This window comes from Pteropus medius, unplaced genomic scaffold (genome assembly GCF_902729225.1).
Source record: "Pteropus medius unplaced genomic scaffold, Ma_sr-lr_union100, whole genome shotgun sequence".
NCBI lineage: Eukaryota > Metazoa > Chordata > Mammalia > Chiroptera > Pteropodidae > Pteropus > Pteropus medius.
The window spans coordinates 3,851,417-3,865,284 of NW_024354911.1; the positions used below are offsets into that span (position 1 = coordinate 3,851,417).

At 35.7% G+C, this 13,868-nt stretch overlaps 1 protein-coding gene and 1 pseudogene across 1 annotated transcript in view; one reads left to right on the top strand and one right to left on the bottom strand.

Annotated features, from left to right (window-relative positions):
* Positions 1 to 13,868, bottom strand: part of REC114 (REC114 meiotic recombination protein) — a 103,395-nt gene that overhangs the window by 69,308 nt on the left and 20,219 nt on the right. The window contains 1 exon segment of the mRNA XM_039856643.1: positions 2,971 to 3,060. Coding sequence (XP_039712577.1) covers positions 2,971 to 3,060 — 90 coding nt within the window.
* Positions 12,841 to 13,408, top strand: LOC120597816 (vacuolar protein sorting-associated protein 72 homolog; annotated as a pseudogene).

Sequence of the window (13,868 nt, forward strand, 5' to 3'; positions counted from 1 at the left end):
TTTCAAAAATTACAACAAAGCTAAAGTAATCAAGACAATGTGTTACTGGACTAAGGGTAGACATATAGGTCAAAAGAACAGAAAAGGGGGTCCAGAAATAGACCCACAACATACATAGCAAACTGATTTTCAACAAAGATGCCAAGGTAATTCAATGAGGAAAAGCTAGCTTTTCAATAAATGGTGCTGGAACAATTGTTATCTACATGCAAAAAAAAAAAATTAACCCAGACCCTTAACTCTAACCATATATTAAAAATTAACTCAGTGGTTCCAGAAGTAGATTCCTGAGATCCATGATTATACTCCACATTTCAATACCACATTGCTTTAACTGAGGAGAAGGGATGCTATACAAAATAATAATAATAAATATTAATATTATTAAATAATACTAAAAATTCATAATGGACCATAAGCCTAAATACAAGAGCTAAGACTATAAAAATTCTAGAAGAAAACAGAAAAATATCATTACAATCTTAGAGTAGACAAAAATTCCTTAAATAGCATATAAAAAGCATGAACCATAAGAAAAAAATTGGACTTCATTAAAATATTAGGATTCTACTCTTCAAAAAACACTATTAAGAAATGAAAAGGCAAGCCACAGAGTGGAAAAAAATATCTACAGAAGAGCTGTCATCAGAATAAGAATGCTCATAATTCAAATATAAAAAGACAAACAACTCGATTAAAAATTGTTAAAAGATATGAACAGATACTATACCAATAAGATATTTTACAAATGGCAAATAAATACACAAAAAGATGTTCAATATCCTTAGTCATTAAGAGAACGCAAATTAAAACCATCATGAGATACTACTACACAACCACTAAAACAGTTAAACTTAAAAAAGACTGACAATACCAAGTGTTGGTGAGGATGTGGAACAACTGGAACCCTCATCATTGTTTGTGGGAATGCAACTTTGGAAAACAGTTTTGCAGTTTCTTATAAAGTTAAACACAGATGTACCATATGACTCAGCAATAGCTCCTCTCTTGGGAATTTGCCAAAAAATATGAAAAGATATGTTCACACAAAGGCTTATATACAAATGTTTACACCAACAACATTCATGATAGCCAAAAGTGTAAACAACCCAAATGTCAATCAAAAGTTGAATGGATAAGCAAATTAGGTTTCTCTATATAATGGAATACTATTCAGTAATGAAACAGAATTAAAAATTTAGATGAATCTCACAAGCATTACACTAAGTGGAAGAAGCCAGACACAAAAGACTGCATACTATATGGTTTCATATATATGAAATTCTAGAAAAGGCAAAACTATGATGACAGGGAAGGTAAGTGCTTTTGCTAGGTTCCAGGGCAGAGGGGACTGACTGCAAAGGGGCACAAGGAAACTTTTTGGGTTAACTGAAATGTTCATATCATGATCGTGGTGGTGGTTATACAACTATACACATCAAATTGAACACATCAAATTGAACACTTAAAATTAGTGAATGTTATTTTATGTAAATATTTAAAAAGAGTTTAAAGATTTACTGAATGTCTAAGTTATATGTATATGCAACCTGCTCCAAATTGTAGAGTTATCCTTATATTTCTCAGCAATGGGTGTCTTGTAATTTGATAAACTTAGTTTTATAGCTCCAGTGCAAAAATCATTCCATGAATTTATACAAAGAAAGCTCTATCATTTTGTAACAACATTCGCCACTGGTGCAAACATGGAGCAGAGACAAAGCACAGGGTGGACCCCTGTTGTCTGAGGAAGCCAAACTGCATTAATGTCACCATTCGGCGAAGACCTGCAATATTGACAGGGAGATCTAGCTGTGTGCTAGACATCCTTCAGTCCACCATCTGGAATAGTATTCATTCAAAGCTGAAGAAGAAATGTTATGTCTTGCAACTGATAAAAGCTCTAATGATGGCAGATAAAGCAAAACAGTATAACTAGTGCTTCAGTTTTAAAAGCCACAAGGAACACAAAGATGACTTTGCAGGTCACCTCACATTCAAGGATAAGGCTGTATTTCACTTAAACGAAGAGATGAGTGGTCACAGTGTACAACTGGGGGGTGCTGCCATCATTTTATAGTAGAATATGCAAAGAATTCATTTAAAAAATCATGTCTTTTAAATACATTTGACTGACCTATTTGCTTATTGCTGTTTCTCCCTACTACAATGATGTATGATGATACTACACAATGACAGGGATTTTTGTCTTTGCTGTTCACTACTATATCCCTAGCTTGTAGAACAATGCCTAGCATATAGTAATTGCTTAGTAAATATTTGTTAAATTAATAACTTATGCCTATGTAGATATTCAGCAAATATTTGTAGAAATTTATGTCTACATAGATATTATTCACAGCTAAATGTTGTAATAACTTTCTTCTATAATTTCTTTGACTGGAAGTTAATAACTGTCTTGTTTCCTCATTCATTTTGTTTCTAAATACAAATTCAAACAAACTTTCAAACAAAATTATTTTCTCCTTTATATATTTCTTCATTCCAAAAATTTCCTACAGTATGTGTGTGTATTTAGAATAAAGAATAAATGCATCTTTATAAAATTCGAGTTCTATAGAGGGCTATACCAATAAAGCATGCTTCAAGTTTTCTTTTAGCTATTTCTTCAAATCTATCCTTCTATAACTGCTCTTTACCCTGTCTGGAAAATCCTCCACACATTTCTCTATAAACCTAACCTATTTTCAACCCAATCTCCCCAATTAAGAATCCTTTATAATACTGGTTAATAATCCTTTGATCAATTTTGACTCCCAACAAAACCCTAAACCCCTTTAGGACAAGCAATATTCAGTATGTATTTTTATTTCCCTCTGTTATAGAACATTGAATAAATGCTTGTTTGGATTTCATTGAGAATGAAGAAGTTTGAAGATCCAAAAATTAATGTAAAGCTACGAAGATAAAGAAATATATTTGCATATTAAACTATTGCATAAAACCTACCAGTAGTGTCTGTCCTTGCGAAATAAAGAAATGACCTGATATAACTATGGTGAGAACAAGATGTCCAGATTCTTCATTGGAGTCAAAAACCTTGAGAGAGAAGAGAGAGAAATCTGTATAAGACAATACATTTCTGTAATACTAATAAACTTATAATACTGATAACCAAATTATCTTCTCACATTGATCTTCCTACCCTGAATGTCCCCTTTCTTCTCATTCAATCTGTAATCATTCCCTTACAGTTTCAAGTTTGGTTTTTTCATATTTCTGAATTTTTCATATTTCTAATTTTAAATTAAATATATCGAGGTGACATTAGTTAATAAAATCATATAGGTTTCAAGTAAATAATTCAATAATATATTATATATATATAATATGTGTATTGCATTGTATGTTCACCACCCAAAATAAATTTCCTTCCATCACCATATATTTGACCCCCTTTACCCTTATCTACCTCCCTCTCTTCCCACTTTCTCTCTGGTAACCACTAAACTGTTGTCCGTGTCCATGAGTCTCTCTCTGTCTTGTTCGTTTGTTGCTTTCAGTTTTATATTCCACATATAAGTGAAATCATATGGTTTTCAACTTCTGACTTTTTTCGCTTAGCATGGTTATCTCAAGGTCCATCCATGTTGTTGTAAACGGCAGTTTATCCTCATATAAGGGCTAACAGTCAGGCTTTTTAAAAATGTAACTAAAACCAATATTTTGAAACAGAAAGAATACTAGATTGAGAATCAAGAGATGGGCTTGAACCAACCACTTTTCAGTTACCTTTTAATAAATCATTAACCATCTCAGCCTCAATTTCCTTTCTGCAAAATGGGGATAATGCCTTACCAGGGTGCTGTGAGACTTCAGAGTCCCAGTTTCTTCAGCCACATAATCATATTTCATAACCCCTCAAAACCTGGTACTTTCCTTTGGATGAGCTTTAATTTGTCAACGTTACTCTTAAAATATGGTGCCCCAAATTGACCATAATACTCTTGGTGTGGTCTAATTATCTCCTATTACTTATAGCCTATAATGACATTAACCTTTTGAGTGGTAGTGCCATTCAAGAGTGATCTCAGATCAATCGAACCTCCTGAAACTTCATTACCTATGTTGGTAAATCATACTTTCACTTTCTTCATCTGAACTTAAATGTGAGATCTTACATTTATCCCCATTATATTTTATCTCGTTAGATTTGGTTTATAGTTGTAGTGGGGGAGTTGAGGCAATGAAATCAAAATGTCAGGGAAGACATGACTGATAGGTACATGAGAGGGAGTCTTAAGTTTGGGTCTTAAGAGGTTACACTGCATAGGTGGCTTTAATATCGTTAACAAACATCCTGTATAAATAAGAAATTATAGACTCACCTTAATGCTCAAAGCTCAAAATAACACACACCTTACTCAAGTATATTTTATAAGGTTACTGCATCCTACTGAGAAATAATGTTGTATCTTATAGTTTCGTATGTGAGGTTCGTAGCTTTAATGTCATAAACTCAAGATTTCCTACTGAGTTTTCTCTAATTCACTTTAAATTCCATACTTAAAGATCATATAATATTTTAGATGTCAAGGGGTTGGTATGCTAAGCCCTGCACTATTTCCTGCTGTGGTTGTTATTCTGCCTCTTTCCCAGTATTAGGAACTCAGTTATTTGTATGACACAATCCCCACCATAGTTTAAATGCATTATCTTGTACGTTTCATGCCCACTTAAAACCACAAGTATAGAGAGCTAAGAATTAGAGTCTGATCAACGATTTCTTTGGGAGGCAATATGTTAACATGATAGTTTAACTTTTCCTTTTTTGAATTGTAACGTGTATCCTGAAAAGTATCCAACACTTAAATGTACAGCTCAATGAATGATGATAAAGCAAATATATAATCACCACCCAGGTGACGAAGCAAAACATTACCAACTTTCCAAAAAGTACCCTAGTGCTGTCTCCCAATACTTACGTGCTCCCAATCCTTCTAAGATAACCTCCCATCGTGACTTCTAACACCACTGTTTAGTTTTATTTATATGAATGGAATCAAATGGAAAGAATTCTTTTATATCTAGTTTCATCGATGCTGTTGTAAGTGAGTGAGTGAGTTCATTTTCATAACTATAGAATACCATTTTCCAGTTTAGGTCTAACACAAACAATGCTGTTATGAACATTCTTATATGTGTCTCTTGCAGGGCAGAAACACTGCATTTTTCAAGCTGTAACTAATGACTTTCAACAGAGTCCCAGTAGACCTCTCCCCTGCCTTCTAAACTGTTACATCTAATTGGCCACTCACCATCTCCACTTAAAGATCTAACAGTCATCTCAAAATTAACAGCCCCTAACTTGGAAGTACAAACCTTATCATTCATTCATCCATTCATTCATCATTTACAAAGTGTCTGGCAAGTGAATTCTGTTGCCTATCACCAGGAATAGAAGTCCAAACACTTTTCCCACTTCATCTTGGTACTGGAGTCACCAGGGAAAATACAACACAGTCGAGCACTGGATGGAAGAGCACTTTACTCACACAGAGAAGAAACTAATCAAGATCAGCATGATTAGTGGGGTGGTTCCCCTGGGGTCAGAAGGTCCCTCTCAGCAGCCATGCAGGGCAGCTGGCCTGTACTCATCCCTCTCGTGCTACAGTAGAAAGATCCTGTCCCCTTCCCTCAGACAACAACCACAGCAGTGGGGTTGGTCAGGTGTTATATGATGGTTAAGCAGAACAAAGGAGCACAGGTTGTGAAGACTCTATCACTTGGTAAGAAAGTATTCCAGCCCCAAGGCCAAGAGGCGATCGAAAAACTGCACGCACAACTGCCTTTCCCAACACAAAGCACCCACTATGTGACAGGCTGTTATTGGCATTTGACTCCCACAGTTTACCCATCTCAGGATATAATTCAATGCTTATTTTTCCTTTGGTCAAAAGTATGGAAACATTTTTGAATCCTCTCCTTTTCTCATACCCATATGCAATCTATCAGCCAATCCTTCATGTCTACCTTCAAAATATTCAGAACCTAACCACTTCTCACAGGTCTGGTCTGAGTTATCACCATCTCTAGTTAGATTATTATAATAACCTCCTAAGTGTTTTTCCTAGTTCTGTTCTTCCTCCTCTTCTCTAACAGTTTATGTTCAATCCAGTAGCCAGAGTGATCCTTTCAAAACTTAAGTCAGATCATATCATTTCCAGCTCACAGCCCTGCAGCAGCTTTCCATCTCATTCAGAGACTCGTGCAAAATGCTCCACAATCTAGCCTTTCATTGCCTTTCTGCTCCAACCACACTGACTTCCTTGCTGCTTCCTGAACTCACTAGGCCCATTCATGATTATAAACCTCTGGGCTTTTACAATTGCTATTCTATCTGAAATTCTCTTCTATATCCACATGACTTGCTCCATCTTCTTCAGATTTTTTCTTTTTCTTTTTTAATTTTTTTTTATTATTAGTTTCAAGTATACAGTACATTGATTAGACATTTATATAGTTTATGAAATGATACCTCTATGCTTCAGGTCTTTTCTTAAATGTCATCTTTTCAGGTAACACCTTTCCTGACCATCCTACTGAAAAATGCCTCCAACTCCCCCATTACTCAAAGCAGATCGATTCTATTATTCCTTTCTCCAGCTTTGTTTTTCTCCATAGTTCTTACTTTTGTTGCTTTATATTTACTTGTTATCTGTCTGCCTATCTTCTTTAAAAGATAATTGATAAATGGGATTATAAACAATGCTCAATCCTCCCCCCCCCTCAAAAAAAAGGCAGAATAAGAATAAAAATGGAACAAAGAACAGATAGGACAAATACAGAACCAAAAACAAGATTATAGACTTACACTCAACCCTATCAATGATCACCTTAAATGTAAATGGCTTAAACACCCCAATGAAAGGCAATCTGACACTGGGATAAAAACAAGACAAAACTATATGCTGCCTACAAGAAACACACTTTAAATATAAAAACATGAACAAGTTAAAAACAAAAGGGTTTGGAAAACATATGCTAACACTGGTCAAAAGGAAGCTGGAGTAGCTATATTAATATTTGACAAGAATATCAAAAGGCATAAAGAAGGTCATTTAATAATAATAAAGAGATCAATTAAGAGACATAATCTTAAACATTTATGTCCCCAATAACAGAGCTTAAAAATATATGAAGCAATAACTGATAGAACTGTAAGGAGAAATAGACAAATCTACAATTATAGTCAGAGATTTCAATACTCCTCTCTCAATAATTGACAGAACAAGTACATAGAAAGCCAGCAAGTACAGTAGTCTTGAATAATGTTGTCAACCAATATGACCTGACTGACATGTTATAGACTACTCTCCCCTATACCAGCAAAACACACATTCTTCTCAAGTGTACCCACAGCATTTACCATGACAGACCAAATTCTGGGCAACAAAACAAGGCTTAGTCAATTTAAAAGTACATTCTTTGAGCACAAATTAAATTAGAAATCAATAACAGTAAGTTCTCTGAAAAAATCCCTCAATATTTTGAGACTAATACACTTCTTAATAACACATGGGTAAATAAGAAATTGGAAAGGTTACAGGATACAAGATCAAGAAATGAAAACTAAATTTACACAAACTAGTAAAGAACTAGAATTTGAAATTTTAAAAATATCAAAATTTACAAAAGCATCAAAAAACATGAAATTCTTAGGGATAAATATGACAAAAGAAGTTAAAGATCTGCACACTGAAAAATGACAGAAATTTAAGTGCACATAAATATATGGAGAGATACTTTGTGCATGGATAGGAAGATTTAATATTGTTAAGATGCTGAAGTAGGCAGAATAATGATCCCCCAAAGATGCCCATGTTCTAATCCCTGGAACCTGTGAATATGCTATCTTACATGGCAAAGGTGACTTTGCAGATGTCATTAAGTTAAGGATCATGAGATGGGGAGCATACCCTGGATTATCCAGGTGGGCTCAATGAAATCACAAGTATCCTCATAAGGGAAAGAGAATGAGGCAGAAGAGCCAGAGTGAGAAAAGGAAATGTGACTGCTGGCTTTGAAGATGGAAGGGTGGTACAAGGCAAGGATTTCAGGCAGCCTCTAGGGCTGGAACAGGCAAAGAAACAGATTCTTCCCTAGAGCCTCCAAAAGGAGTGCAGCCCTGCTGACACCTTGATTTTAGCCCCATAAGGTCTACTTCAGAATTTTGACCTCCGGAACTGTAAACTAATCAGTTTGGGTTATTTTAAGCCACTAAGTTTGTGGCAATTTGTTATAGCAGTAATAATCAAATACTAAATTCTTTTGTAGAAATTAGTAAGATGATTCTAAAATTCATGTGGAAATGCAAAGAAAAGAGACCATATACAAAGTATTTAAGTCAGTTAACATTAACAAAGTACCTACTATATACTGATCTCTCATAAATAAAAAGGAACGTCCCTGACCTTGAGCTTCATTTATTCATTTGTTCATTCAACAAATATCTACTGAGCACTTAACCAACTAGACACCAAGTATTTTTCTAGATGGGATACATAGTTGAACAAAACATTAGCTCCCCTCATGGAGCTAATGTGAAATGGGATGCAGGACAATGGCACAAACAACAATTAACAATAAATATAAGTAGTGGGATGGTGAGAGTCATCGACCCTGGTGCAGCAATAAAGGAATGCTTTGCCAAGAATTTATAGACAAACTACTGAATGCGAGAAGATATTTTCAAGTGATATATCCAAGAAGGGTTTAATAATCCAAAATATATAAGAAACTCATACAATTCAACATAAAAAAATCCAATTAAAATATGGGCAGAGGACCTGAATAGACATTTTTCCAAAGAAGACATACAGGTGGCCATGAGACACATGAGACACATAAGAAAATGCTCAACATCACTAATCATCAGGAAAATACAAATTAAAATCACCTCACACCTGTCAGAATGGCTATCACCAATAAATCAACAATCGACAAGTATTGGTAAGGACGCAGAAAAAAGATTCCTCCTGCACTGTTGGTAGGATTGTAAATTGGTACTGCCATTATGGAAAATAGTGTGAAGTTTCCTCAAAAAATTAAAAATAAAACTACCACATGACCCAGTGATTCTAGTTCTCGGTATTTATCCAAAGAAAATGACAATACTAATTAGAAAAGATATATGCACCTCTATGTTCATTGCAGCATTTTTCAGAATAACCAAGACATGGAAGCAATCTAAGTTTCCACCGATAAAGGAATGAATAAAGATATGGTACATATATATATACACAATGAAATATATCCATCATAAAAAAGAATGAAATCTTACTACTTGTGACAACATGGATGGACCGAGAGGATATTATACTAAGTGAAATATTCATTCAAAGACAAATACCACATGATTTCACTTTTCTGTGGAATCTAAACACAAAAAACAAAAAACCCAAACAAATAAAACAACAGAAACAGACTCATAGACAGAGAGAACAAACTGATGCTTGCCAGAGGGGAGGGAGGTAGGGGGATAGGTGAAAAGGGTAAAGAGAAATAAAAGATACAAACCTCTAATTATAAAAAATAAAATAAAATAAGTTACAGGGATGTAATGTATAGCATAGGGAAAATAGTCAATATTATCGTAGTAATTTTGTATGGTGATAGATTTAGTATCACATTGTAAGGAAAAGAGTTGAGTCACTATGTTGTATACTTAAAACTAATATAATATTGTATGTCAACTATAAGAGATAAATTATAGACAATAGTCAAATTGACTAAAAAACAGCTTTTTATTACCACCATATGCCAACAATTCTAATCAATGTCGCTAATAAAATACTCCTCTCTGAAAAAAATCTTTTGTGGTCTAAGCTAAGTTCTAAACAATTGCTACAGTTATTGCTGAGTTAAAATAATACATGTAAGCTGCAAATTTTCAGATTTATTATTTATTCTTTAATAAATTGTTTTTCACATAGACATTCATTTGACAAATGCCCAGTTATAAAGCTGGCCTGCATACATGCAGACTACCACATGCACTGGTTTCAAGAGTAGATCACGATGCTTTGATATACTACAAGATTGCTTAATGCAGAGTTCTCATCTCTAATCCTTTCTTAGTATGCAGTGCACTTCAACCCTGTGGTACTACTTCTTCTGCATTTAAAACATTGATCCAAAATAAATCATGACAGAACAGAGATTTTGAAGATGAAGAAACAGAACTTAAGTTACTCCAATGCCGTCATTTTATGGGAGCTTTGGTATCTACATTTGTTTAAAATTTTTAAACAGAGTGCAAGCACCAAGATGGAACATTTTTGTTTGGTATGTGTAAATTTTAGTTTACACTCAAAATATTTTACTATATTTGAATAATACCTTTAACATTGAAATTTATTCTTTTTAAACTGTTAAATATTTCCAAACTAAAAAACAAAAAAAAAAGAGAATAAAATACATCACCAATTTTATCGCTAGTTGCCTAAACTGCTTTATCTTTGGAGATTTTCAGTTTTTTAATCACTTATTAGTTAACGGGTAATTAGTTATATAAAATATCAGCCTGTAACTAAAGAATCAAAGTTCAGTTAACTAGATATAAACACAATTGGCTAAATAGCTGTGCTTTTTTCCTGCCTTATACTATAATGTTTATATTCTTTTTCCTATTTATTTTACTGCCATGATTATAATAATGAAGCTCAATGAAATAATTTTCACTGTCTGCATAAGTGAATAATTTCACTTATAAAATTTTCATGAAAATAATTTCATCATTTAGGGGAGAAAGGTTAAAAAAGTAGTTAAAAAATATCCATTCCCGCTGTCATGTTCTAGACACACTGCTGAACATAATAAGTAAATTACCAAGTATGTAAGAAAGAAGCTAGGGATAAAAAGCAGGATAAGGGGAATGGGAGTATAAAGACAAGGCATGAAAGGAGAAAGGAGGCCCATATAAATAGGATAGTCAGGGTAGGCATCGCTGAGGTGAGGCTTGAGCAAAGCCCTGAAGGTGTGAGATGATTAACAAGATATCCAGGAATACCATACTTATTATTTTTTCAGATATTTGTTGCAATGCTTCATCTAAAAGGTCTTATTAGTATGCTCATACAGTTTGAAAATGTTTAATATAAGACTTCCAAAGGGTTCAGAAAAAAATGGTAATTTGATTGTATCTCTGTAGTCTTGCCTTCCCAAATTCAATCCAAATACCAATTACCTTTCCTTGAGCAGTTACTAAAATCAGCAACCAAGTGGGCCAGAAGGGTTGAGGTCTCAGGATGCAGATAAAAAGAGCTGGATATTTTCCCCTGTAGGAGAAAGGAGGCCCAAGCCTGAGCAAGGAGCCCTAGGGCAAAATTAGAAATGCCCCAGTTCTTGGGAGAGAGCCTAGCCCATAGAATTTGGTGGACCCCCAAGAAGAGCAGTATCAGCCTGTGTCGTCTGAAATCCCTACTGGTCTCCCAGCCTCCAAGAGGTTACAATGGAGCTAGACAATTTACTTATATGAGTCCTTCCTACTCCTCTACAGAAGGCCCAGAAGGCTGGGGCTCATGCACCTTCTGTCACTTAAGGTATATATCCACTGTGTACTTGCGCCCCAAGGGTAAAAAGAGGTATAAGTTAGACAAAGAAAAATAACTACACGCCAAACAGGCTAAAAGCAATGAAAAAGAAAGAGAAAACCCAGAACAGGTAGCTCCTAATGGAACAGAACTATTGGAGAACAATAGCTTAAACCAAAAAAAATTATTATTATTATTATTAAAAATACATAAGAAAAGTCCTGGAGCTAAAAATATGCTTTATAAATATAAAACTTCAATAGCTTAATTAAAGAATTAGATGGATACTTGTGAGGCCAAATTAATGCTCTGAAAGATCAGGCAGGAGAAATAGTCAGAAACAGAGCAAAACTACAAATCATACGTGCAAGATAATATGAAGCAAAGATTCCAATCCATGAGATCGAATTAATGATAGAAGCTAAACTGGAGGTGGGAAACAGACTGAGGAAATGCAATGATTAAACAAATAATAGAAGAACTGTCCTACAACTGCAAAAAAGACATGAGACAGAAGATAGAAAAGGTTCAAGCTCCAGCTACTGATGGTGGGGGAGCGGCGGAATCAACAACTAGACACATCCTGATAAAGTTTCTAAATTAGAAGTATAGAGGAAGGTCTTAAAAGCTTCTAGTCTTTTTAAAAGGCTCTGTCCAATACTAGAGGATTCTAGAGAACTAACTCATTTTTTAAAAAAGTGGTAAATAAAGTAAAAGTATCAAGCATTTGTCCCATCTCTCCTATACAAACTGACCACTAAGTAAACTAGTAAATATGAGGTTTTTCTTTACTTCTTCTATAAAGAATATAAAATATTTTTATATTCCAGTCAATAATTGAAGGAAAATGATAAAATTAGGATATCAACATTTTGCAGCTCCTAATTAGCTAATGGCTCTAGACATTGTGCATCAATAGCTGCAACATCACAAAGAAACAGGCATTACATACTTCCAATGGGAAGAAACCAAAACGTCTATTAAGTAGCATTGCCAAGAAAAATCCAACCTGAACTCGATCGAGGCTCTAGATTCAACTATCAATTAACAAGAAATACAGAAGACAAAAGATCACATTAAAGGCACTATAGGGATGGAGTCAGCAAAATCCATACTGTCAGAAACCATTGGACTCTGTTACTTCAACAAATAAATTTCAAGGAAGTGAAAGAGTTTGGTCAGGGAAACATATGGAGGAAAACCTAAAGATTAAAAGATATACCAATCAATTACAATGTATGGTCCTATTTAAAAGAGTTATGGTACTGCGCTGGATGAGGGGCGGATGGAAGCGTGCAGTCTCAGTTTGGCTGGGGGCCAGGACCTTTGGAAGACCATGGGGAACCTGCTTTCCGGGCTTCTGGAGGTAGAGGAGGAAGAAGAGTTCTACCAGACAACTTATGGAGGTTTCACAGAGGAATCAGGACATAAAAAGTATCAAAGGAACCAGTCAGACACAGAGGAGGAGGTGGACTCTTACTTTAACATGGATGAAGGGGATAAACCATTCAGTGATGGAGAAGCAGAAGAGCCAAGAAAGAAGCACCGAATAGTCATCAAAGCCTGTAAGGAGCCTCTCAAGAGGTTGAGCACCCCAGCTGGTAGCTCTCAGAAGGCCTGAGAAGAGTAGGCACTGCTACTGCTAGAACTACAGGATGATGGCTGACAGTCGAAAGTCCATGTGTCAATCTATAGCTGAACACACATGACAAACATTCCTTCAGGTACAGGAGAGGTAGGGCCAGTCACAGCAGTAAAAGGGAGCCCACAGCGAGTGGCCCCTGACCCAGGAGGAGCTGCTCAGGGAGGCCAAGATCACAGAAGAATTCAACTTACGTTCTCTGGAGACTTAGGAGCGGCTCAAGGCCAACAGAAAGCGGGTTTACAAGAAGTAGAAGTCCTTTGGGCCCATAATTACCTACCACTCAGTGACAGTGCCACTGGTTGGAGAGCCAGGCCCTAAAGAAGAGAACGTTGATGTGGAAGGGCTCAAGCCTGCTCCCATAGTTTCTGCATCGGCTCCCAGTGCCGGGACTGGACCTGTCAATCCTCCTGCTTGCTGTTCACTGTACTTTAATCATTTTCAGTGATGATGCAACATTAAAGGAATGACTTCCCCAAGGGAAGCCCCCAAAGGTCCTTGTTTGGGACATATGCCCAATGACCCATCACCCCGACCTATACCGGGGCCCTGTGACAGACATACCCTATGCCACTACTCTGTGAGGCCTATAAAAAGTACATCACTGCCCATGACTGCTGACAACCACCTGGGCCCTGGGCCCTGGCCCACCACCTCATCAGCCCCTCCCT